General features: G+C 50.6%; 1 protein-coding gene across 3 annotated transcripts; it reads left to right on the top strand.

Annotated features, from left to right (window-relative positions):
* The first annotated feature begins 589 nt into the window (after window positions 1–589).
* ASXL1 (ASXL transcriptional regulator 1) lies at window positions 590–18,357 on the top strand. Of its 3 annotated transcripts, none has more exons than XM_071572955.1 (12): window positions 590–892; window positions 6,271–6,353; window positions 8,889–8,997; window positions 10,126–10,243; window positions 10,318–10,412; window positions 10,717–10,810; window positions 11,098–11,250; window positions 11,649–11,812; window positions 11,898–11,994; window positions 12,456–12,561; window positions 12,983–13,598; window positions 14,306–18,357. In XM_071572955.1, the coding sequence occupies exons 1-12, from the start codon at window positions 833–835 to the stop codon at window positions 17,186–17,188; spliced, it is 4,578 nt and encodes a 1,525-aa protein (XP_071429056.1). In that variant the 5' UTR covers window positions 590–832; the 3' UTR covers window positions 17,189–18,357. The 3 variants fall into 3 exon arrangements, with proteins under 3 accessions (XP_071429056.1, XP_071429057.1, XP_071429055.1); XM_071572956.1 differs by having other exon boundaries at window positions 10,123–10,243; window positions 10,360–10,412; XM_071572954.1 differs by having other exon boundaries at window positions 10,123–10,243.
* Window positions 18,358–21,728: the final 3,371 nt, after the last annotated feature.

Here is a 21,728-nt window from a genome sequence, read left to right as displayed (position 1 = left end):
ATTCTGTGATTCTGTGACAGGCTTAAGCTGTGCCGGGGAGGTTGAGGTTGGACATCATGATTTTCTTCACAGAAGAGGTGAATTTCCTCAGAGGAAGGGTGGCCAGGCACAGGAATGTGCTGCCCATACAGGTGGTGGAATTCCCGTCCGGAGGCGCGCAAGGAAAGGCAGGACGTGGCACTGCGCTGGGTGATGTGGTGCTGTTCGCTCAGAGCTCGGACTCCGCGAGGTGTTTCCCACCCTAATTCTGTGCTAACCGGGGTACCAAGACGCGAAGGGCCGCAGGGTATCGGTATCGGTACCGGCCCCGGTGCCTTCGGTGCCCGCGCTCCGGGCGGTGCCGCTCCCGTGCGCGGCCATGCGGCGGCATCGCCCTATCCCGCCATTCCGCGCGGTGCCCGCCGGGACTTGTAGTCCCCGAGCAGCATCACACCAACGGCATTGCCGCCCGCTGGGACTACAACTCCCGGCGTGCCTTGCGCTTTGTTTTCCTTCAAACCATCCGCAGCTCCGCCCCTCCGGTGCCGCCTCTCCGCTCCCCTCCGTGTCCCTCCGCGGCCACCGTCGCCGGTCGCCGCCGCCCCGCCCCGTTCGCGGCCCTTTGACCCCGTTGTTATGCCGGGCCCGAATCGCCGCCGCCGCCGTCGCCGCCTCCTCTTCCTCCTCCTCCTCCCGTAGCGCCCGGAGCCGCCCCCGCTTCGTGCCCCGCCCGCCGCGCCTTCCTCTCCCCGCCCCGCACGGCCCCGCCTTGGCCCGGCCCGGCCCGGCCCTGCCCGCCCGCACCGCCCGCGCAGCACCCAACGGTCCGCGCCCTCCGCCGACGAGGAGGAGGATGAAGGAGATGAAGCAGAGGAGGAAGAAGGAGCGCACGTGGGCCGAGGCCGCCCGACTGGTGAGCGCTCTGGGGAAGAGCCGCGGGGGGCTCGGACGGGACCGGGGCCTGCACGACGCTCCCCCGGTAACGGGGCGGGCCGCGCCGCCATCGCGGGCCTGGGGGTCTCCTGCCCGGGTGTTTTCCTTCCACGGCTCGATGGGATGGGGATGAGCCCCCCACAACCCGCCCGGGGGGGGGGCCCGGGGCCTCCGCCGGTCCCGGGGTGGGCTCGGACGAGCCCACCCCGGGACCGGCGGAAGCCCCGGGGCCCCTCCCCGGGCGGGCGGGGATGTTTCGGTCCGTTCTCTTCCAGGCCCGTCCCGAAGTCAGGCTGCTGTCAAAAGTTTGTGGTTTAATTCCCGAGGGTGTGGGTTCCCTCCCTGAATCGGCCCTTGGGTTATGAGCCATGGCCATGGGTATTAATTAACCCTTTTGTTTTGAGGAATCTCCTTGTTAAAGGTTTCAATTCCAAGCCCAGCCCTGCCCCAGAGGTGTCCGAGGGGATGCCACTGTTGTTGGCCTTCCCTCCATGAAGTGTTTGAGGCACAGAATGGATTGGGTTGGAAAAGACCTCCCAGATCATCCAGTCCAACCCTTGGTCCAACTCCAGTCCCTTTACCAGATCATGGCACTCAGTGCCACGGCCAAGCTCAGCTGAAAAACCTCCAGGGATGGGGAATCCACCCCCTCTCTGGGCAGCCCATTCCAATGCCTGAGCACTCTCTCTGCAAAGAATTTTTTTCTGATCTCCAGATCTGTCTTGGACCCCAGTTATGAACTAGGGATTGTAACAAGAAAAATAACTTCAGTATCTCTCAGGTCAGAGCTGGTCAGAGGTTTGATTTAAGGGGAGGTGTTCAGGCTGATTGATCAAGGCTGGCTGGAAGGAGCTGGTTCTCTCCTGGTGACACAGATGCAGAGAAGAGCAACGAGGCTGGAGAAGGGACTGGAGGTGGCACTGAGTGTCCTCTTAAACACCTCCAGGGACAGAGAATCCACCATGTCTTGATCCAACCCCACTGTGATCACCAGCCCAGGGCACTTGGTGCCCTGGGCTGGTGATCACAGTAGGGTTGGATCAAGGGTTGGGTTTGATAATCAGGTCTCTTCCAACCCAAGTGAGAAGAGAAAAGAGAAGAGCAGAGAAGAGCAACGAGGCTGGAGAAGGGACTGGAGCACAAGTGCTGTGGGGAGAGGCTGAGGGAGCTGGGGGTGTTCAGCCTGGAGAAGAGGAGGCTCAGAGGTGACCTCAGCACTGTCTGGAACACCCTGAAGGGAAGTTCTGGCCAGGTGGGGGTTGGTCTCTTCTCCCAGGCACTCAGCAATAGGACAAGGGGGCATGATGGGCTCAAGCTCTGCCAGGGGAAAATCAGGTTGGAGATCAGAAAGAAATTCTTTGCAGAGAGAGTGCTCAGGGATTGGAATGGGCTGCCCAGAGAGGGGGTGGATTCCCCATCCCTGGAGGTTTTTCAGCTGAGCTTGGCCGTGGCACTGAGTGCCATGATCTGGTAAAGGGGCTGGAGTTGGACCAAGGGTTGGACTTGATGATCTGGGAGGTCTTTTCCAACCCAATCCATTCTGTGGATGTGGCACTGAGTGAGAATCCACATCTTGATCCAACCCCACTGTGATCACCAGCCCAGGGCACTCTGTGCTGGTGATCACAGTGGGGTTGGATCAAGGATTGGACTTGCTGATCTCAGAGGGCTTTTCCAACCCAATCCATTCTGTGATTCTGTGATTTAAGGTCTGCAAGTGGAGGTGTTCAGGCTGATTGGTCAGGGCTGGCTGGAAGGAGCTGGTTCTCTCCTGGTGACACAGTGACACAGATCTGTGCAGGGGCAGGAGTGCCAGCCCCTGGGGTAAGGGATGACCCAGCTGCCTGCAGTTGGTGTGAACACATCCCTGGTTTCCTTCCAGCCCTCTCAGTGGTGCTCAATTCATGTGTTCCTCCTGTGTAGCCCAAGGACTTGTGTAGAAAGGGATCTGTAGGGCTTGAGGGTGGTTGGTTTCTTTGGGTTTTTTTCTGTTGTGCTGTGTGTGTGTTGGTTTTGCCAGCCCAGGTTATGGGTTGGAGCACAGAAACATTCAGAGGAACAGTGTGGGTGAGTCCAGTGAGACTCATGTCTGGTGCTGAGGATGTTGAGGATAAGTCTTTGTGCTCCTGAGTGAGATTTCTTTGGCCATCAGAGTGTTTTCTTACTGCTTGCCAAGAAGAAACCTAATCAGACAAGCATCTGTCTCCCAGCAACTTGCATCATCTTTTGTGTGTAAATTGTAATATTTTAGACCCACGTGGCTTTGCTGGAAGAACTGCAGGATGGTTTAAGGCAGAACTTCAGCCCAGGAGCCTGGTGGGCTGGTTCTCCATCCTGCATTTCTCCTTGGGCTCCAGGCTCTGTGAGCCAGGTGCGTTACTGCAGGTGGCAGGGATGGTTTCCTGGCAGGTGACCCCCCTCTGTGCTATGTGACCTTGCACAGAGTCAGCTCATTCAAACATCTGAGCTCTGACAGGTGAAAAAAATGAGTATTTACAGGCTGCCCAAAGCAGCAGGTGAGAGGGTGACAAAAGCAGTCACCTCCTCAGCCTCATGTGATGGGGAAGGAACTCTTCACACTGTTCCTCTCACCTGTCTTTTGGCCAGAACCTCAGGCACAGGAGGTGCATGAGATGTCTAAGCCTCAGCAGCATCTTAGAGCCATTGATGAACCAGGAATAGAAGGATCTCACGCTGGATTATCCACTTAGAGGGACCTACAGTTGCGTAGCTGCACTTCCAGCTTGAAGGACTGATTGTAAATCCACTAAAAATAGATCTTTATTTCACACTAGTCTTACACATGCTCCCTGTCAAAATGCTTTTAATTTCCCTCTCTGACGTGCACTGGTGTATTTTGTATTCCTCTCAGCGTCTCTGAGAATCTCAGGCAAAAGTGCTTTTCAGTGTTGCTGCTCCTACAGAGCCAGAGCTCTCTGCACGTTCCACAAAACGAGCCTTTCGAGATTCATCTGGATGCCCAGAGCCATGGCACTGCCCCACAAGTGCTGTCAGGTCTGGATGTGCAGTAAATTAATTGGGGAAGTGATGTAAACTTCCATAATTGGGAGCACAGGAATCCTTGGCTATTGGCACTATAAACAGTGGAGCGGGGGCAGTTCTGGTTTGGGGTGAGGAGTAGCTGATGCTGAAGTTGTAGCTCTGGTGGAAGGTTGATGTGGCACTGGGAGTGTCAGGTTGGAGGAGGATGGAGGGCCAGCTCTGGATGCTGGGATTTGGTGTCTAAATCTTGCAGGATCTTCTCTCCCCCAGTTCTTCCATTAAGGGCTCTGCACTCTTAATACAGCTCTTGATTGGAAATTGTTCCCCTGAGTGCAGATTCTTTTATCCGTATGTAAATGCTCCTTCATGCACAGCTTTAGGCCGTGTATTTCACTTGCTGTGTCTGTCACTAGAGAGAGGTTTGAATAATTCCCTGATTTTTTGGAACAAGCGTGTTCTGTGGATCTTGCTGGGCTCGGAGCGACACGTTCCCAGTGTCAGCAGCCCTGGAGTGACAGGGTGACAGCCCAGGAGGGAGGCAGGGACACCTTGTAACCTGTGGAGGGAGGAGGAAGTGTGATGGAGCTGTATGGAATTAAATTAGTTTACTGTCTCTGAATGCGGCTTATCACTCGCTTTGATCCTTTTTTTTTAAACTCTTTTGTGTTTTTATTGGGCTAGTTCTCAAATTCCCTTCCCCATCCAGGTTTTCACCTCATTCTCAGGTGCTTGTGAGCTTTAAGCATCTGCAAAGTACCTGTTGGGTGGCTTTGATTTAGGAAATTCCTTGTATAGAATTCACAGAATGGCTTGGATTGGAAGGAACCCTAAAGATCATCTCATTCCAGCCCCTTGCTGTGGGCAGGGACACCTCCCACAGACCCCTCGCTCCAAGCCCCACCTGACCTCATCCCAACATAGAGTTGAGGTGAAGAACTGCAGTGACATGGGTTGGGTTCTTCTCTACTGGTGGAGGGTGAGGGTGGTTTGGGGTGCAGGGGGAGCCCTGTGCAGCTTTGGGGTGTTTTTGCACATGTCCTGCTGCTGTGACTGCTGCAGTGACTCACTTCGAGATGCTGCTGATGGAAATGGGGCATTTGGGTCCCTGCGCTGGCTTCGCACATGAGTCAGAGTGAGAGCCAGCGGTGCCGCTGCCTCCCGAGGGAGGGGGACAGAACGCAGGGCTGGGAGTGGCGTGGCCGCCACGGTGGGGGAATTCAGAGCTAAGACAAAAACGTTCCCCAGTGAATTCCCTTTGCTGCTTTCCGTGCCGGTCCGAGCCCTGTCCTGTGGCTTTTCCAGGCTGTGTCCTGTGCCCGTCTCACCTGTGTTTGCTCTCAGCCCCAGGTCTGTGGAGCTCAGTGCCTTTGCATTCCCAGAGCAGCTCCGTGTGCTCCAGGGCAGCTGTGGGGGGATCTGCTCCCAAAGAAGCAGCGTGGTTTACATCTCCTGCAGCTTATTTTTGCTCTTTGTTTCCTGTTTATGTGGGTAATCTTCTTATCCACAGAAATGTCCGGTTGTCTCTTTGAATCCTTGAGTTCTTGCTTTTAGACATTTCGGAGCAGTGAGTTCCACAGGCTTTGAAAGAAAATAAAGTAATAACCTCTTTAGTTTGAATCATAGTTCTTTGGATATAAGTGACAATTCTATTCTTCATATAATATATGGAAGGATGAGTTGTTATTTATTGTATGGCCTCTTAATATCTGATTTTCCTCGTTTGATTCCAAAGGCAAGCACTCCAATCTTTTCAGTGTCTCTAGCCATATTTTGTTCCAACTCCTTTACTGTTATTTTGTCCTTTTCTGAATTCTGTCCTTCTCTGACACGAATTCTGACACTTACCTGTGGTTCCCTTCTTGGGATGGAGCAAAGATGAAATGGATGCAGTAATCCCAGGAAGGCAAACTATTGGATTGTGTGGCTGTACAGAAATACATTTATGGCAGAAAAATACTGGATGCTTTGTAGGGAGGTGGGAGAACATTTTACATCATTAGAGGTCACTGACCACTGTTCAGTTTTGAAGGTTTATGTGGCAGCCACTTGGTCTAATGGACAGTGAAGTCTAGTGGATGTCTGTGGTCTGCAGTAAAGCTTCCCCTGAGGTCAAGGCCAAATTCTGCTGCTTTTCCTCCTCCATGTCTGTATTTCAGTTAATTGGGGACCAGATGAAGGTAAAGCCTTTTGTGATGCTCACCAGGATCTTGAGGTAGCTGCAAATTTTACAGAGTGTCTTTGCAGATGAATCAAGTTTGAAGAGGCACATTATGGGTCTGGGCCACAGCTGATGGAGTAGTTCTGGGAATGGAGAAGCCAATTCTGTAGTGACACATGGTCTTTCTGTCTTTTCAGGTGCTGGAAAATTACTCTGATGCTCCCATGACCCCAAAACAGATTCTGCAGGTCATAGAGGCTGAAGGACTAAAGGAAATGAGGTTAGTATTGATGATCTTGTCTAACCCAGTGTGGAGCACAGGGGAGGCAGCACATGAGGCTTGTGTTGTTTTGTGCAGTTCTGCCTCATCCCCAGCCCACTTTGCTTCCCTTTTTCTCTCTCCAGCCTGGTGATTTCAGGTGCCAGTACAGACATTTATGTACAGGTTGTGGGGTTTTTTTCTTTGACAATAACTGGAAACTGTTCTTGGACTCTTTTACAACAGAGTCCCTTCATCCACCTCCTGTGAAATAAATGCCTCTTGCAGATCAGACCCCTGCATTGTGCTGCACTTACCACTCACTGGCACAGCTCTGTCATAAGTAGCTCCCAGCAGTTTCTGCTATTGTGACTCCAATTTCAGAATGGTTAAGTTTTATCTCCTCTGTTGCTTCATTTCCAGAGCAGACATGTTTTAGGAGGCTCAGCTCAGTCTTCTTTATTTGCTGCTCAGATTCCTGAGTGCTGAGGGAGCTCTTGACATAGTACAGAGGAGATGCCCATCTCAGAGTGGGTTTCATATGGAAAAGAACCTGATACAGACCCTTAGAAAGGGCAGAAGTGGGAGACTCTTTTCCTTGGTTAAGTTCCTGTGAGCTTCCACCTGTTTCCATGACAGTAGTAGAAATACAGTGTCTTGCAGCTCAGAGAAAGTGGGTAACTGATAGTCCAGATGCCTCAGTTAGTGCTGCCTGGTGAAAGAAAAAAAGGAACTTTGACTACCAGAGACAGAAAGAGCTGCTGCCCAGGGAGGGCCTTGTGGGGAATCCAGATGCATGGGCTGTTTCTAGTCTTGCTTCCCCATCCCCTTATTTCTGTGGACTGTTTTCCACCCTGGTGTTTGCATTTCCTGAACCTGTACTTTACCCACCTACAGAAGGTAAATTGATTTCTCCTGGGACCTAAATGTTACCTCATTTCTGCTCCTCATTTGTGTGAAATCAGGAAACAGCTGGGTAGGCTTAAATAGTGAAAATCAGTGTCGTGTTCAGAGGTGTTGGGTGTGGGACCTGCCATTGTTGGGAGAGGTGCAGGGTCTGTGTGTGCTGCTGCATCAAATTCAGAGCTGCTGGAATGTCCCCTTGCCATGGGCTTACCAGAAGGTGGAAAGAAATTATCCTCTGCTTTCCCAGTTTTCACAAGTGGCTTGTCACAGTGTGTAAGTACAGACCAGACTTCAGAGCATGTGTCAAGTCCCACAAAGCCAACTAACTCCTTTAAAGGTTGGTGGTTTCCCTTGGGATATCTGCTTTTCCTTCCCTGGTCATTAATTCTCTGCTGTAAAAAAAGATTGTTTTCTTCAGGGCATGATTGTTCAGAGAATAAAGGCAGGGAGCCTGCCTGGTCTAACGTGCAGCTGTGGCTTTGCTGGTGCTTGTATAGAAACCTTTCCTGAAACTCCATTTCCTGAAGGAAATAGCTCAGTGCCTGGAGATGTTTTCCCCTCTGAATCAGTCCTGAGGTGGGGCTCCCCAGTTTGGGGGTCACTGCTGTGCTGGGAGGGCCACGTTCCATACAGGGCACTGACGTTCCCCTGAGGCTGCTGCGTGAGCCAGGACACTGGGCCCAGCACCATACTGAGTGTAGCTCTTCTGGCAGAGTTTTAACTGCTTGCTTTTCTCTTGTTCTGGGGAGAACTTTGCTGTTCTAAGAGAGCTCTGTGGCTGGTGAGTGTGTTTGGAGTGTCTGGTAAACACAGAGGGGGAAGCACTGACAGGTCAGCAGGCAGGAAATTTCGTTCATATTATCTCAAAGTGATACAGGGTAACTTTGCCTCTTGCCAAGGCCTGTGAAGGAATGTCCAAAAACCAAACACATTCAGGGTGGAAACAGAGTGTTCTAAATTTTTGATTTGAGGATGGTTTTCTTTGAAATACATTCTCTCAATGCAGTTTTCAGTTTCACTTTTACTAAGAATGCAGTTGATACTTCTCTAATGTCTCTTCCAGATAACTTTCTGCCTGTACATCTTGGACTGAGTGGAAAACACACTATTACGTGTCACAGCAGTTCCCTTGGTGTGAGTGTAGGATGGGGCTTCAGCCAGGGGGTTGTGTAGGACCTGACAAGTGAGTGAGTGCATCAGAGCCTTCATCTGGAGCTCTGCTCGTGTGGTTTGGTCTGGGACACGTCAGGGAGACATTCCAGGAACTGTGCACAGTTTGCACTGGTTTTGTTTACATCCTTCTACTGCTGAACAAATCTGGGGGGTTTTGTAAACTCAATCCAGCGTTGAAGGTTTCAAGCAGAGAAGGAGAGGAAACATAATAAAGGTTAGAAATGTCTAAAAACAGATGAGTGTAACTTAAAATCGTTGTCACGTTTCCTGTTTGCTGCCGATGGCTTTGCTGTGACGTGCTGAGGCTGATGGACAGGTCAGAGTGAAACCAGCGACACTGTTCTGACTGAAGCGTTGATGACACCACCTCTGTTCCCCTCTGTCAGCTAAACGATGCCCTTTTAACCAGCTCATTCAGGCTGTTTTGCCGGTAAACCCCTTAGTTTACCCCTTGCCTGTGTTCGTGCTGTGTTGCAGTGGCACCTCTCCCCTGGCCTGCCTCAATGCCATGCTGCACTCCAACTCCCGAGGAGGGGACGGGCTCTTCTACAAACTGCCTGGACGCATCAGCCTTTTCACTCTCAAGGTAAGTGCTGAGCTCTGCTCCCAGCCCAGGGCCCAGGTGTGAGTTCTCCTTGTGCAGGGCTGAGTCTTACCTGCCCCTGAGCACCAGGGGCATCTCACCTTGTGCTGCAGGTGAGAGAGGGGCTGGAATTCATTATTTCCTTGGAGCTTGTACCTTTCAACTATATTAATCTATCTATGATAAATATTTTTAAAACATAAAATAAACCTATTTTTTCTTGAGTTGCACAAGCAACTTAAAACCTCTTATTGCAGTACCTGGTGTCCAGCTCAGGTTGCTGCTTATTGGAACAGTCCTGTTCACTTCTTTCACTGGCAGCCACAAGGGAAAACAGCCAGCCAAGGAGTTAAATTGGTTCAAGAGCTTGTAGCAACAAGTAAAATCTTGATAGGAAAATGCATATTCATTATTCTTGTTGGCTGTTTTGTATTCCACCACATCCAGTGTTATTTAATGTCAGTATTTTCATCAAATCTTGAGGTCTCTCTGGAACTTCATTTTTAGTTTATTGTCCCAGAAATCTAAAATACTGAGAATGTTTCTGGCCTTGGGCTTTTCTCTTGCATTGTTTTGTCCTGTTGGATTGTCTGATAAGTATCAGCTTGATGGACAGCAGGTATCTCAGTTATTTCATATCCATCTTTTCTGTTGTTAGAAATCTTGTTGAATTGCCACATTTTGCTGAAAATAGATGGCATTGAAATGGCTTTGCTTGTACAAGTAGGAAATAAATCTCCTAAGCTTACTGGCTTAGTATTTGGCCCCTCTGGTGCTACCTGTTCTTTTTTAGTAAGAATCAAATACTTCTTTTTAACAGGAACTCCTTTCTCACAAAAATTTTTGTCAAATTATTAATATTTTTATTAAATTAATTATTATTAAGCTGGTGTTTTGGATGTGTGAGTTACTCATCTGGGAGGAGACTGTGGAGTGCTTTTGGTTTTGGTGACTTCTGTTCTGCTGTGAGCCCAAATGTGCTTTAAAATATCTTCCTGTATCAGGGATTAAATAGGGGAAAAATTAAGATTAAAGTATATCCAGTTAACTGGTGTAAGTTAGGGAGGGAGGGAGGGAGGGAGGGAGGGAGAAGGGGCTGTAGCCACCCCAGTTCTGTGTCCCCTCTAGAAGGATGCCTTGCAGTGGTCCCGGAACCTGTCAGTGCCCGAGGGGGAGGAGCTGGAGGACACAGCAGATGCAGAAAGCTGTGGGTCCAATGAAGCCAGCACTGTGAGTGGTGACAATGATGGTAAGTGTCTGGTGACGTTAACCTGAACCTCTAGGACCTACTCCTGTGTCTGACTGAGAGCCCATCTCTTTCAGTGTCTCTTGATGAAACCTCCTCTAACGCCTCCTGTTCCACAGAATCGCAGAGCAAGGGACCTGCTACCAGGGAGAGCTACAGAACTGCCTCCCAGGTAGGAAAACTGGGACTAATGGGAAGGGTGACGCTCTCAAGGGGTGGTGTTGGCAGGGACTAGTTGTGCACAGGTGACTTGAAAGAGTTGAGAGACTGTCCCCTTGGGTGAGGAGTTGGCAGGATGGGGAGGGATCATGTACAGGAAGGCAAACTTAATTCCCTGCCAGTCCTGAATGTAGTGACACCTGAAGAGTTGCCTGGGAGCCAGGCAGGTCTTCAACCAAAGAACATGCTGTTTGAAAGGTGTTTTACCCTTCCCTAATGTCTTCATTCCTTTGTTTTGTTGTTTTTTTTGCCTGCAGACAACCAAACAGAAGAAAAAGACGGGTATGATGCTGCCACGGGTGGTGTTAACCCCACTGAAAGTAAATGGGGCACACATGGAGTCTGCCTCTGGTGAGCATGGCTTTGGGAGGGGGTTCCTAATGACCTCACAGATCTCTCTCAGTCAGTCCCCAGCAATCCCTGCCTGCCTGAGGATTCTGTAACACCGTGGTGAGGTTGAGTGTGACTGCAGAGAGTTGTGCATGTGTTTAACTCCATCAAAATAGTTGGTGCTGGGGAAATACCCTATAACAGCAGATCTGTTAGTAACAGACAACTCCTTCCTGTATGTTAAACCATTCTGCCAGCTGGGCTTTGGCTGTTCTTGGTGTATTTTTATGAAGTTGTTTTGCTTTCAGGGTTCACAGGAAGGCATGCTGATGGGGAGAGCAGCAGCACGTCCAGCAGCAGCAGCAGCTCCTTGGCCTTGTGCAAAACCAGCCTGCGCAGTAGGACAGAGATAAACAGGGATCCTCCACAGCTGCTGAGGGGCATCCGCAAGCCCACAGCTGGTATGTGCCTCTGGTCACAGAATAATAATTAGTGATGCTTAAGTCCATGTGTATCTGAGTAAAGAGCACCAGGATCTCCTCCCTCAGGAGGCATTTGGTGATGTGAGGTTGCAAGCTGGACCTTCCACCTTGAGCACTGGCGAAACAATTGTTTAAAATTTGCTTGGTCTGAAGAGCAGCATCGAGAATTGTGGCAGAACTGTGACCTCATATTAAAATTCCAGATGTATGTCTGTTAATTACTCTGCTGGATCATTCTTCACACTTGAATACTGCAGTCTTTCTCATCTCTCTTGCTTCTTTTGCTATAGCAGTTAAAATTAATTTCTTGCCCATAATGCTGAAATACTTATATAATATAACAATGTTAATTTTGTTTGCCTCTCCCTAAACTCCAGGGCAAATGAAACGGAACAGGGGGGAGGACATTGACTTTGAAACCCCTGGCTCCATCCTCGTCAACACAAACCTGCGAGCGCTGATCAACTCCAGGACCTTTAACGCGCTCCCATCGCACTTCCAGCAGCAGCTGCTTTACCTCCTGCCCGAAGTCGACAGACAGGTCTGAGTGCTTGGGTGTTTTGCCTTCCCTGTTTGCCCCTGCCTGTGGGACAGCTGGGGCAGATGTGTTGTGTTTGTGCTGGCAGGTGGGGGCTGACGGGCTGATGCGCCTCAGTGGCAGCGCTCTCAACAACGAGTTCTTCACCCACGCGGCGCAGAGCTGGAGGGAGCGGCTCGCTGATGGTCAGTGCCTGTGCTGTCCTGGGTGCCTGGGAATAGCTGCTCATTTTATGGGATGTTTGGTTTTTCTTCTGCATTTAGTCCATTTAGTGCAATTTAGTCCAGCTTTGCTGCATATCCAGCTGTGTTGCCCCCAACTTTTCTTCTTTCTTTTCTTTGTTAGCTTTAAAACAAAAGATGTGATTTCTTTTGATGCAATGGAACTCTGAGAACTAAGAGATGCAGACTTATCTTTCTTTAGATTCTGTCCTGTGTCTGGTAAAACATGATTTTTTCCAGACTTAATTGAGGCCATGTGACCACTGTCCTTGTGGAGCTGCAGGCAGCGCATGGATCCAGAGCAGGGTGGTAACAGCAAGTCTGTCCTTCCTACATACAGCTGCTGTACTGCTTGAACACTAGAGGTTGCATTTGCAGAACCAGTTTTGTTTGGAACTGAATTTCAACCTCTGGCTTCCATGTAGGTGAATTTACCCACGAGATGCAAGTTCGAATCCGGCAGGAGATGGAAAAGGAAAAGAGGGTGGAGCAATGGAAAGAAAAGTTCTTTGAGGACTACTACGGACAAAAGTGAGAAATTTTACCTTGTCTGTCCTGTTTTATCCATGTTTATGCAGGTGGCAGAGTGTGTTTCTGTATGTGGATACCACAACAGATAAAATCTAAACTCCTTGAAAAATTCAGTTTGTCAGCTGAATCGTTCCAGCTGTTGCTGCGGGAAAATCCTTAGTGGAATTGGCTGGGTCACAGCAGAATTTTGTAGCCCATCTATTTTGTTCCCAAGGCTAGTTAATATTACTTGTTTTCCACCACGAATCTTCACATTTTCTTACTTTTCTCATCCCCTGTGACAGCAGTGTGGTGAGTGTGTGTGTTCTCCCTGTGCAGGGTGAGTTCATTAGGGTTTGATGAGTCTCTGTTGGTGCTATTCAGTAACGCTGAAATCAGGATGGGCTGTGGCTCTGAGCTGGTTTTTGTGTTTGCCTCATAGGTTGGGCTTGACCCAAGAAGAATCCCAGGAGCAGAATTCGGTGCAGGAAGATGCTGAGAACAGGACAGAGCTGCCTGTTAAAGGGGAGGCGAGGCTGCCCCGCGGGCCCACCACGCGGCAGAGGGATGGACGTTTCCGGAAACGATCCCGCGCCGACCTGCGCTGCCGGGCCAGGAGGAGCCTGTACAGACTGCGGGAACCCGAGCACACGGAGGCTCCCAAAGAGCCTGCTCCTGGCATGCCAGATTCCTCCCTCCACAAAGAGCCAAAGCCTGAGACAGACCTGAAGAAAGATGATCTGAGCAGCTCCTCAGCTGCGGCACTGAAGGCAGAGAGTTCCGAGCTGCACCTCTCTCCAGAGACTTCCAAATCACACAGCAAATCGGAAGATCTGTCCTTGGCAGCTGGGAACAGAATTCCCAGTTTGCCCCAGGAGAACTCTGCTCAGGAGTCCAAGGAGCAGAAGAGGAAAAGCTTTGAGGAGGCTGCCTCTGCATCCTTCCCCGAAAAGAAGCCCCGGCTTGAAGATCGTCAGTCCTTTCGTAACACAATTGAAAGTGTTCACCCAGAAAAGCCACAGCCTACTAAAGAGGAGCCCAAAGTCCCACCCATCCGGGTAAGAAACAGCCTTAGAGCTGCTCAGCGTCTCATGTCTGCCATGCTCAGTAGCATCAAAACATTATTAAAGTGTCAAGTGTTGCCATATTGAGGGAAGGAATTGAAGGGTTTCATTGGTAGAGCTGGAGAAGTGCCTCTGATGCCCACAGTTTGTTGTTTTATTTAGACAGGCAAAGAATGGAAAATCATCCCAAGGACTTTGCACAAGAGCAGGGGGTAACCTTGACTTGCTGCCTTCTTTTGCATTTCTGTGGATACAGAAAGCACTTTGCCTGAGACAAGCTGGTTTGCTGCAAAAGGCCTTTCAAACCGTGTTCTTTATCCTGTGTAGTTCCTCAGTTCCCTTTTTTTTGGACAGAATCTCAGTATTCCTTCTGACTTTTCCTGTTTTGACTAGAGCTATCCATTTTGGTAGCTCCAGGGTGGTCATCCTGATGTAGAGGAGAAGTTTGGTGTCTGAAAACATGAATGTAAATAGCTTATTCCATGTTTGTCTGCGGGCTCTGGTAAAACAATATTGTGTGAACTGAGCTTTACCAAGCAGGGAGCAGAGGTTACACAAACGTGCTGCTCCTCTGCCCAAAGCTGAAATCCAGAATTTTTGTTGAATTCTTGTGGTGAGAATTGTGATGAGCAAAATGCCAATAACGTATTGCCCCGAAGATGGTCAGTGTTGGAACTAACCTCTTTCTCCCTTCCTTTCAGATTCAACTTTCACGTATTAAACCACCCTGGGTGGTTAAAGGTCAGCCCACTTACCAGATCTGCCCCCGGATCATCCCCAGCACGGAGCCCTCCGGCCGGGGCCGCGCCGGCGCCCGGACCCTCGCAGACATTAAGGCCCGTGCCCTGCAAGCCCGAGCCCAGCGCGAGGCCGCTGCCATCGGAGGAGGGGGTGGCCCCGGCGGGGGGAGAGGCTCCGATGAAGGAGGCGGCGGAGGAGAGTCCGGGCGCCGTTCCCAGCACCGGAGATCCAGGAGAGCTCACGGAAAGCGTTCGGCAGATCTACAGCGAGCACAACTACAGCTGTCTGTTCATCTGAGCCGAGGGAGGGCTGACTCCGAGGGGGCTGCCCAGGAGGCCAACGGGAATTCCTGCCTCGCTTCCAGACAGGACCACTCTTCCTCAAAGAGCGAGGGGAGGGGTGTTGTGGGCTGTGCTGCAGGGGCTGGCTCAGGGGACACTCAGCGTGGGGATGGGTCACCCAGGAGGCCATTCTGTGACTCTCTGACTGGGTCATCCTTGGGCAATGAGGCTCCTGAGAGGCAGGAGGAGAGCCCTGAGCAGCTCCTCTATGACCCAAGGACCAAACCCCCACCTTGTGCTGCATCACAGGAGAGCACAGAGCTGGGGTGTGTAGTTCCTGTGGTGACTGGTCTGTGTTCTGGGGCACAGGGAGCTGGGGTCAGTCCCACAGGAGTCAGGGCTGTGGTGGAACTCGGAGACGTTGGTGCTCCCACCATACAGCTGGATTATCCTTCTGATGTAAAGGAAAATTCCTCCAGTTGTCCTTTTCTGCCAGAATTGTTGTCGGGTGGTACAGAACGCCATGATCCAGAGATGGTGTCTGGGTTTAGATTTAACAGTTCTGAAACTTTTATGGAAAAATGTGTTGCTGATGGTAATAGCTCCAAAATGGTGACTGCTGAAGCAAAGCAAGTGATTCCTGCAGCGTGTGATGCTGCACAGCTGCAGGCAGGGAAAGGCAGCGATGGCAAACTGTGTAACGAGGAACGAAATGCAGAGGCTCTGGTGCAGCCCTCTGTGCACAGTGACTTTATTTCTCAGAACAGGATAGATACCTCTGACAAACTCCTGCAGCCAAGGGAGAGGTGCCCCAGAACTGAACCAGAAAACGCACATCAGCCCCTGGGAGAGACTCGGGAGCTGAAGACAAGTGGAGATGAGGAGATACAGAGCACGCACAGTGAAACAACAGACACTGCTTCCGACTGGGAAGGGGACATGGCTGATGAGAACGTGGAGGTGGAGATGTGCTTCAGAAGTGTTAGCTGTAGGGAGGTGGCTGGGAAAGGCTCTTCCTGTCACAGCAGCAGTGAGAGGTGCAGTGGGATGAGGTCAAAATCATCTGTGGAGACAGATAGTGCAGGCTGTGTTGGGGACCCCCCTGCACCCCCATCCCAGAGGTGGGGCCCCCCTGTGCCATTGCCCCAGAAGACCGAGCGTCCGGCGGGCGCTGCTCGGCGCGTGTCGTCCATCGAAACCAACAACCCTCTGGTGATGCAGCTGCTGAAGGGGAAGCTTCCACTGGAAGAAGTTCTCCCAGTGTCTCACGTCAACATCAAGCTGGAAATTGCACAGCCAGTGCTGGAGAAGCACTCAGAAAGCCTCTCCCTGCAACTGGACAGAGGCGGCAATCGCTGCTTTGGCAAAGGATCTTCTCCAGATGTAGGAATAAAGACGAGTGCCCAAAGCAGGAGTGATGATGTCCACTCAGTCAGATCTTCTGTAGATCCCCAGGAAAAGATGTGTGGATCAGGGGCAGCATTGCTTAGAGCAGAGGATCAGGCTGTTCCAGAAAAACATTCCAAAGTTGGCTCCACTTTAAGCTGCCAAGACCAACTGGCAAATGTGGCAAGTGCCTCTCCAAAGCCTGAAGATTTGGGCTCTCAGGAAAGAAAATTTTCTTCCTGTAGCTTTGAGGAGCAGAAGGAGTTGCCCAAGGTCCACCGGGTGCCACAGCACAACCCATTAACAAGTGTCATGGCAAGTAAAAGCCCAGAGAGGCTGAATGCCTCTACAGAGCCTCGGTTTTTATCTCCAGCTGTAACTTCTCTTGGACCAAACCAGACAGGAGGTGCATCGGTCAATAAAAATTACGGTGGAGTCCAAGGCAAAAAGCTCTTTGGTTCCGGTTTTCCTTCCAACCCCAGCGGGAGGCTGCATCATTCCAGGGCTTTGGATCACAGTTCAGCCATGGGAACCCCATCCCCCAGCAAACAGATTCCCTTGGACAAGGGCTGTGCACTGGGAGAAGGAATCCCAGCTGCCAGGGAGGAATGGACTTCAAAGCAGCACAGCAGCACCCCGGGAGGGATCAGGAATGAGAATGTGCTGGTGTGTGGCAGCCCAGCCAAGAGTAATGCAGAGAACAAGGGGGATGTGGCCCAGCACCCCGCAGAGCTGGGCGGGAACACACAGAGCGAGCCACTGGTCATGGACTGGCCTTTCTTCAAGTTTTCAAGGGATCCAGGGAAAGGACAGAGTCACCCTTTGGAGCCTTCGTCCATCCCCTCTCAGCTCAATATCAAGCAAGCGTTTTATGGGAAGCTTTCAAAGCTGCAGCTTAATTCCAGCAGCTTTAATTATTCATCCAACACTCCGGCCTTCCCCCGAGGCCTGGCTGGGAGTGTGGTGCAGCTCACCCACAAAGCGAACTTTGCAGGGAGCCGGAACGCGGCGCTGGCCGTGCAGATGTTTGCTGACAGCAGCAGCGTGGAGGAGATCTCCTTCCAGTGCTCCTGCAGCCTGAAAGCCATGATCATGTGCAAAGGCTGTGGCGCCTTCTGCCACGACGACTGTATAGGACCCTCTAAGCTCTGTGTATTGTGCCTTGTGGTGAGATAATAAATTATGGCCATGGGACAGGTTGTATATTCAGTGTGTGTATTTTGATAATGACTGATCCTAACGCCTGTACACAAAGTACACAAAGTACTCTCTGTTCATAGTAGAAACGCTGTTACACTTTGTTTTGGTGAGGAACGTTGACCTGCCTTCCCATGGAGATCGACAATGCAGAGCCTGTTCCTGCTCCAAGTGACACCCTGGTCTGGGTGGGCTGTGCCCCGTGGGAGTGATCCTGCTGCTTCCTGCTGTCATGGAAATGCCAACTGTTCTCTGGAACCGTGCTGAAGCTGATGCTGGGGGAGAGGCCGTTTGCTGTGGCAATCTGTGGACCCTCTGGAGGAAATCCTTACATCCAAAGGAACTGGAAGAGGGTGTTTGCTATTTCAGGGCTGTGCGAGGTGAGGCCCTACAGTCTTCCACTCTCCCCTTCTGCCATCTCCATTCCTGGTTTGCGTGGGAAGTGCTGCTGTGCAGTGAGTGTGAGCAGAGCACCGCCCTGCAGTGATGGTCCTGTGTGATCTTTGGGTGCTGCAGCAGAATGTGGTGCCCAAGGACATGCTCTGCAGGTCGCTGTGGAGTTGTGTACAGCCCACTGTGTGCCAGATGGAGCTGATGTGGAGGATACAAGAAGAGGAAAAAAAATCCGAGGCAAGTGCCAAGCAAATGCCTTCTGCTGGCCTGCAGGAAGCTGTGTGGCTGGAGAACTGCCTGGCTGAACTCCTGGCCCAGCAGCTGTGCCTGCCTCCCTTGGCCAACTTCCACAAACTGCTGTGGAATGCTGGAGGTTGCCTGGAGCTGGGTGATGTGGGCAGTGAGCTCTGCACTGCAGCCCTGTGGTGAGGACCTGAACCCCACAGCAGCTGAGCACCTGCAAGCATCAAGCTGTGCATCTGTGTGACCATCACCTAACATTTGAAGCAGTGTTCTTTCCTCTTTTTTTAACTTTTTTTTTTTATATTTTCATTCTTGGATGTATAAAGTGAATTATTTGGCTCCTGTAAGTATCCTCTCTGCATCTGTTTGATCATATATTTATATGTTGTACACAGTACTGGCCAACTCTGTAAATGGGTGTAATGTACATAGAGCATAAAGGGGTCTTTTTTTCTTCCTTGGATTTTCAGGCTCTACAGCAGTATTGCATTAAAGTGGTGTTAGTATTGTCAGAGCCACTGTATTCTGTCTTGCCTGACGTGAGGCTCACCACGCAGAGGTGTCTGGGTTCCAACAGCCTCCCTGTGCCCATGGTGTCCAGGTGGACTGTGCTGTGCAGGCTCAAGGATGACCAGGTGGGATTTGCCAACCCAAGCAAGTTCACCACTTCCTCCTCTAAGCTCTTGGTGGTTGTTGCTGCACCTGAGCTCCCAGGGAATGGCTGTACCTGTGCTGCAGGAAGGTGAACATCCTTGTGCATCCACAGAGGGAGAGCAAAACTGCAACTCTTCCCCTTCAGAGCAATTCCTAATCAAGAGTGAATTGTTTCAGTGAGAGGGAGCAGCCACTGGTTTGTTTTAAGTGGGCAGTAGCAGGAGTTTTAGGGGGTTATTTTCATTTTTTCTTCCTGTCCCTTTTCCAGCTCCATCCTACCTCCCTTCACCATGCACTTTTTTTCAGCCGTGCAAGTTCCTCTTTCAGCCTGAGGGGTGCAACACGTTCAGTCCCCAAGATGGTTTATCCTTAATGCATCCAACAGCCTCATCCCATGGGAATGAGAGAGCCCAGGGCATGCAGCACCCGGCCTGGGCAGGGCTGTGGTGTCGGTGAGGGCGAGTGGAGGTGTGGAACCTGCTTACCAAAGATGGGGGGCTGGCTCTGCCTCCTGGGGCCACTGCAGTGTTCAGCTCGGACTGCTCTGGGGGCAGAGCCCTCGGGGGGGCCTGCTCGTGTCTGTCCCTTGTGCTATTGGAAAAATAAACACTGTAAAATCTGCTTGTGTGGTTTCAGTCCTTTTTCAGAAATCCTCTGTGCTGAGGCAATGTGGTTTTTCCTTTTCTTTTAACTGGGGGTGTTCAGAGCTCTGCTCAGGTCACTGACTGGGGGCTATGTTGCTGCTTGGCTTCATTAAATCCAGTTTCATGCACTTACAGAACACTGAAGATGGTGCAGAGATGGTGTGGGGCTCTTGGGGAACACACCCTGAAGGCTCTGAAAGCCACAGTGTGGCTGTGGGACACTGTGGGGGCTCCCCACAGTCATGGGGGACCCCTGCCCTCCTGGGGTGATGCCCATGGGCAGCAGCACCAAGACTGGTCCCAGGGTCATAGCAGGTCCTGCTTTGTCCTCATCATTGGATAAATGGATTTAAAAATGTTTCTCAAGAGCATAAACACCTGATACCAATTGCAGTTTATTCAAATTACCTGAAAAATGACTTTATGGCTGTGTCCTTTCTCTTTTCTAGGCAGCAAGGAAGTATCACAAACTATTACATGTCTGGGTTCTCAGGGTGTGGACGTTCTGTGCAGGGATCTGACTGGGGCTGTGGGAGTGCTGAGATCTGTGTGCTGATACAAGCCCTGACTTCTCCCATTTCGTGGTGCTCCCATGGTCTTGCACAGGAGCAGGGGCTGGGGCAGCAGAGGGCCCAACACCAGCTTTTTGGGAGAAAAAAGACTTGTGGTTTTTGGTATTTCACTGATGTTCTGACTCTGCACACAGTGTGGTTAAAGAGCCCAGGTAATCTAAATAAGCTGAAAATGAGGAATGCCAGAAATGAGTAGAGTTGTTACTTAGCCAAGCATTAAAACTTAATGAACAATTCCCCCTGTTTTATTGGGGTGGTATGATGGTGTCAGGATTAGTCACCTCTGGAATACGGAGCTCGGAGGTTTCAAGAGTAAAACCTGCCAACATCAGGAGTTCATACAGAGCAAAGACACTTTTTTTTCTCTGTGTCCTGCTGGCCTCGGTCCCAGCTGCAACTGCAGCAAATCCTGGGAAGGGGCTGCCCACCCACCCACCCACCCAGCACCCCAACACCCGTGGGCAGCTGCAAACCCCTTTGGCTCTCTGGGTCTCCTGACAACCAAACCAGGAGATTGTATCTACACAGCGCTTGAAGAGGAACATTTATGGATGCAAAGGTTTATTATACTTAGTGAATAAAGCTGATAACGAAAAATCAGTATTTTCCATGAGGGAGAGGGAGAACTTTCCACAAACTTCAATGAAAACTCCTTTTTTTTTCTTTTTTTTTTCTTTTTTTCTCACAAAAACCAGACACTTCACAAAATTAATTTTGTCAAAATATAAGTTAAGCATAAAACTGGTGCCTTGCCCCCCTCGTGAGTGCTGCTGCTGCTGCTCTCTGGTACCCACGCTGTCTGTTAGGGAATGGAAAGCACAGCTTATGTCAACAGGATTGAAAAATGTCATTTTTTTTCTCTTTTAACACCTAAATTTAGATCCCGCTCCGGTGGCTGATGGCACTGACCTCTCACACAAGGGGCCAGCAGCACCCAGCGGGGCTCGACAGTGGAGGAGAAAGCCCTTTTTGTAATACAGTGTTTATTAAGTAGATTCAGTCTTATATATGATATACAGATTCAAAAGAAAAAAAAAGGATTCCACATACTTATGAAATCAGTGCATTTAGCAAGTAATACCATGGAGATAACAGCTCGATTAACAGCTCATTGGTCTTTGTTAAGTGAGGGGACAGGGAGTTGGCCTGTGCTAATCATTCCACAAACAGAACAGAATTAAGTTGCATCACATATATAATAGACACACATTCTAAGAATTAAAATATTAAGCCACATTTACTGGAAAAATCCACAGTATATAACACAAATAACTCTTATCAAGCTCGTTGAGGAGGAAGTGCTCATCTGCTTAAGAGCCACATGAAGTTGCATAGGTGCCTATCTGCAAAAATATCATTTCCAAAGGAATCAATTGATTAAGCAATAAAGTGTCACCTTAAAAGCTGGATTAAGTGCCATACGCTTTCTATGAGTCCTCAGGAAAGCACCAGCTTCCCAAAGAGCCTCTCCTGCCTCGCTGGGAAGCCCCCACGTCCTGCAGGGCTGCACTCCCACCCTCCAGCCCCAGCCAGTGGCCAGCTCGGGCAAGCTCACCCCTTCCCTAAAGTATTCCCAATTCTGCTGAGGAGTCCTCCCCCTGCTCCCTCCACTGCTCCCCTGCACCAGCTGGGCCCGAGGAGGAGCTGGGCAGCACCCAGGTGGGAGGAGGATGGGGAGGCAGCAGCACTGCCCAGATCTGGCGCTTCAGAGCTCCGGATCAGCTCCCGATTGGAACTGCAGCCAATCCATACTGGGGGGAAAAAAATACAATAGCTTGTGCAAAACCCAAAATTGCTTAAAGGGTGTCTGGGTTTGGTGGGGTGTCCCTCGGGTGTCGGTGGGTGGGTGAGGCTGTGGCTGGGTTAAACAGACGAACTGGGTGAGGGGCAGCTTCCTCTTCAACAGCAGGTCTGGCAGAACACACGGGGGCCGGGAGTTCTGTACATGTAAACAGTACACTTTCACTGAGTCCAAAATTAGGAGCAAAAATACAAAGGTTCACATTGGTCTTA

This window comes from Pithys albifrons, chromosome 18 (genome assembly GCF_047495875.1).
Source record: "Pithys albifrons albifrons isolate INPA30051 chromosome 18, PitAlb_v1, whole genome shotgun sequence".
NCBI lineage: Eukaryota > Metazoa > Chordata > Aves > Passeriformes > Thamnophilidae > Pithys > Pithys albifrons.
This window is presented reverse-complemented; position numbering and strand designations above follow the sequence as displayed.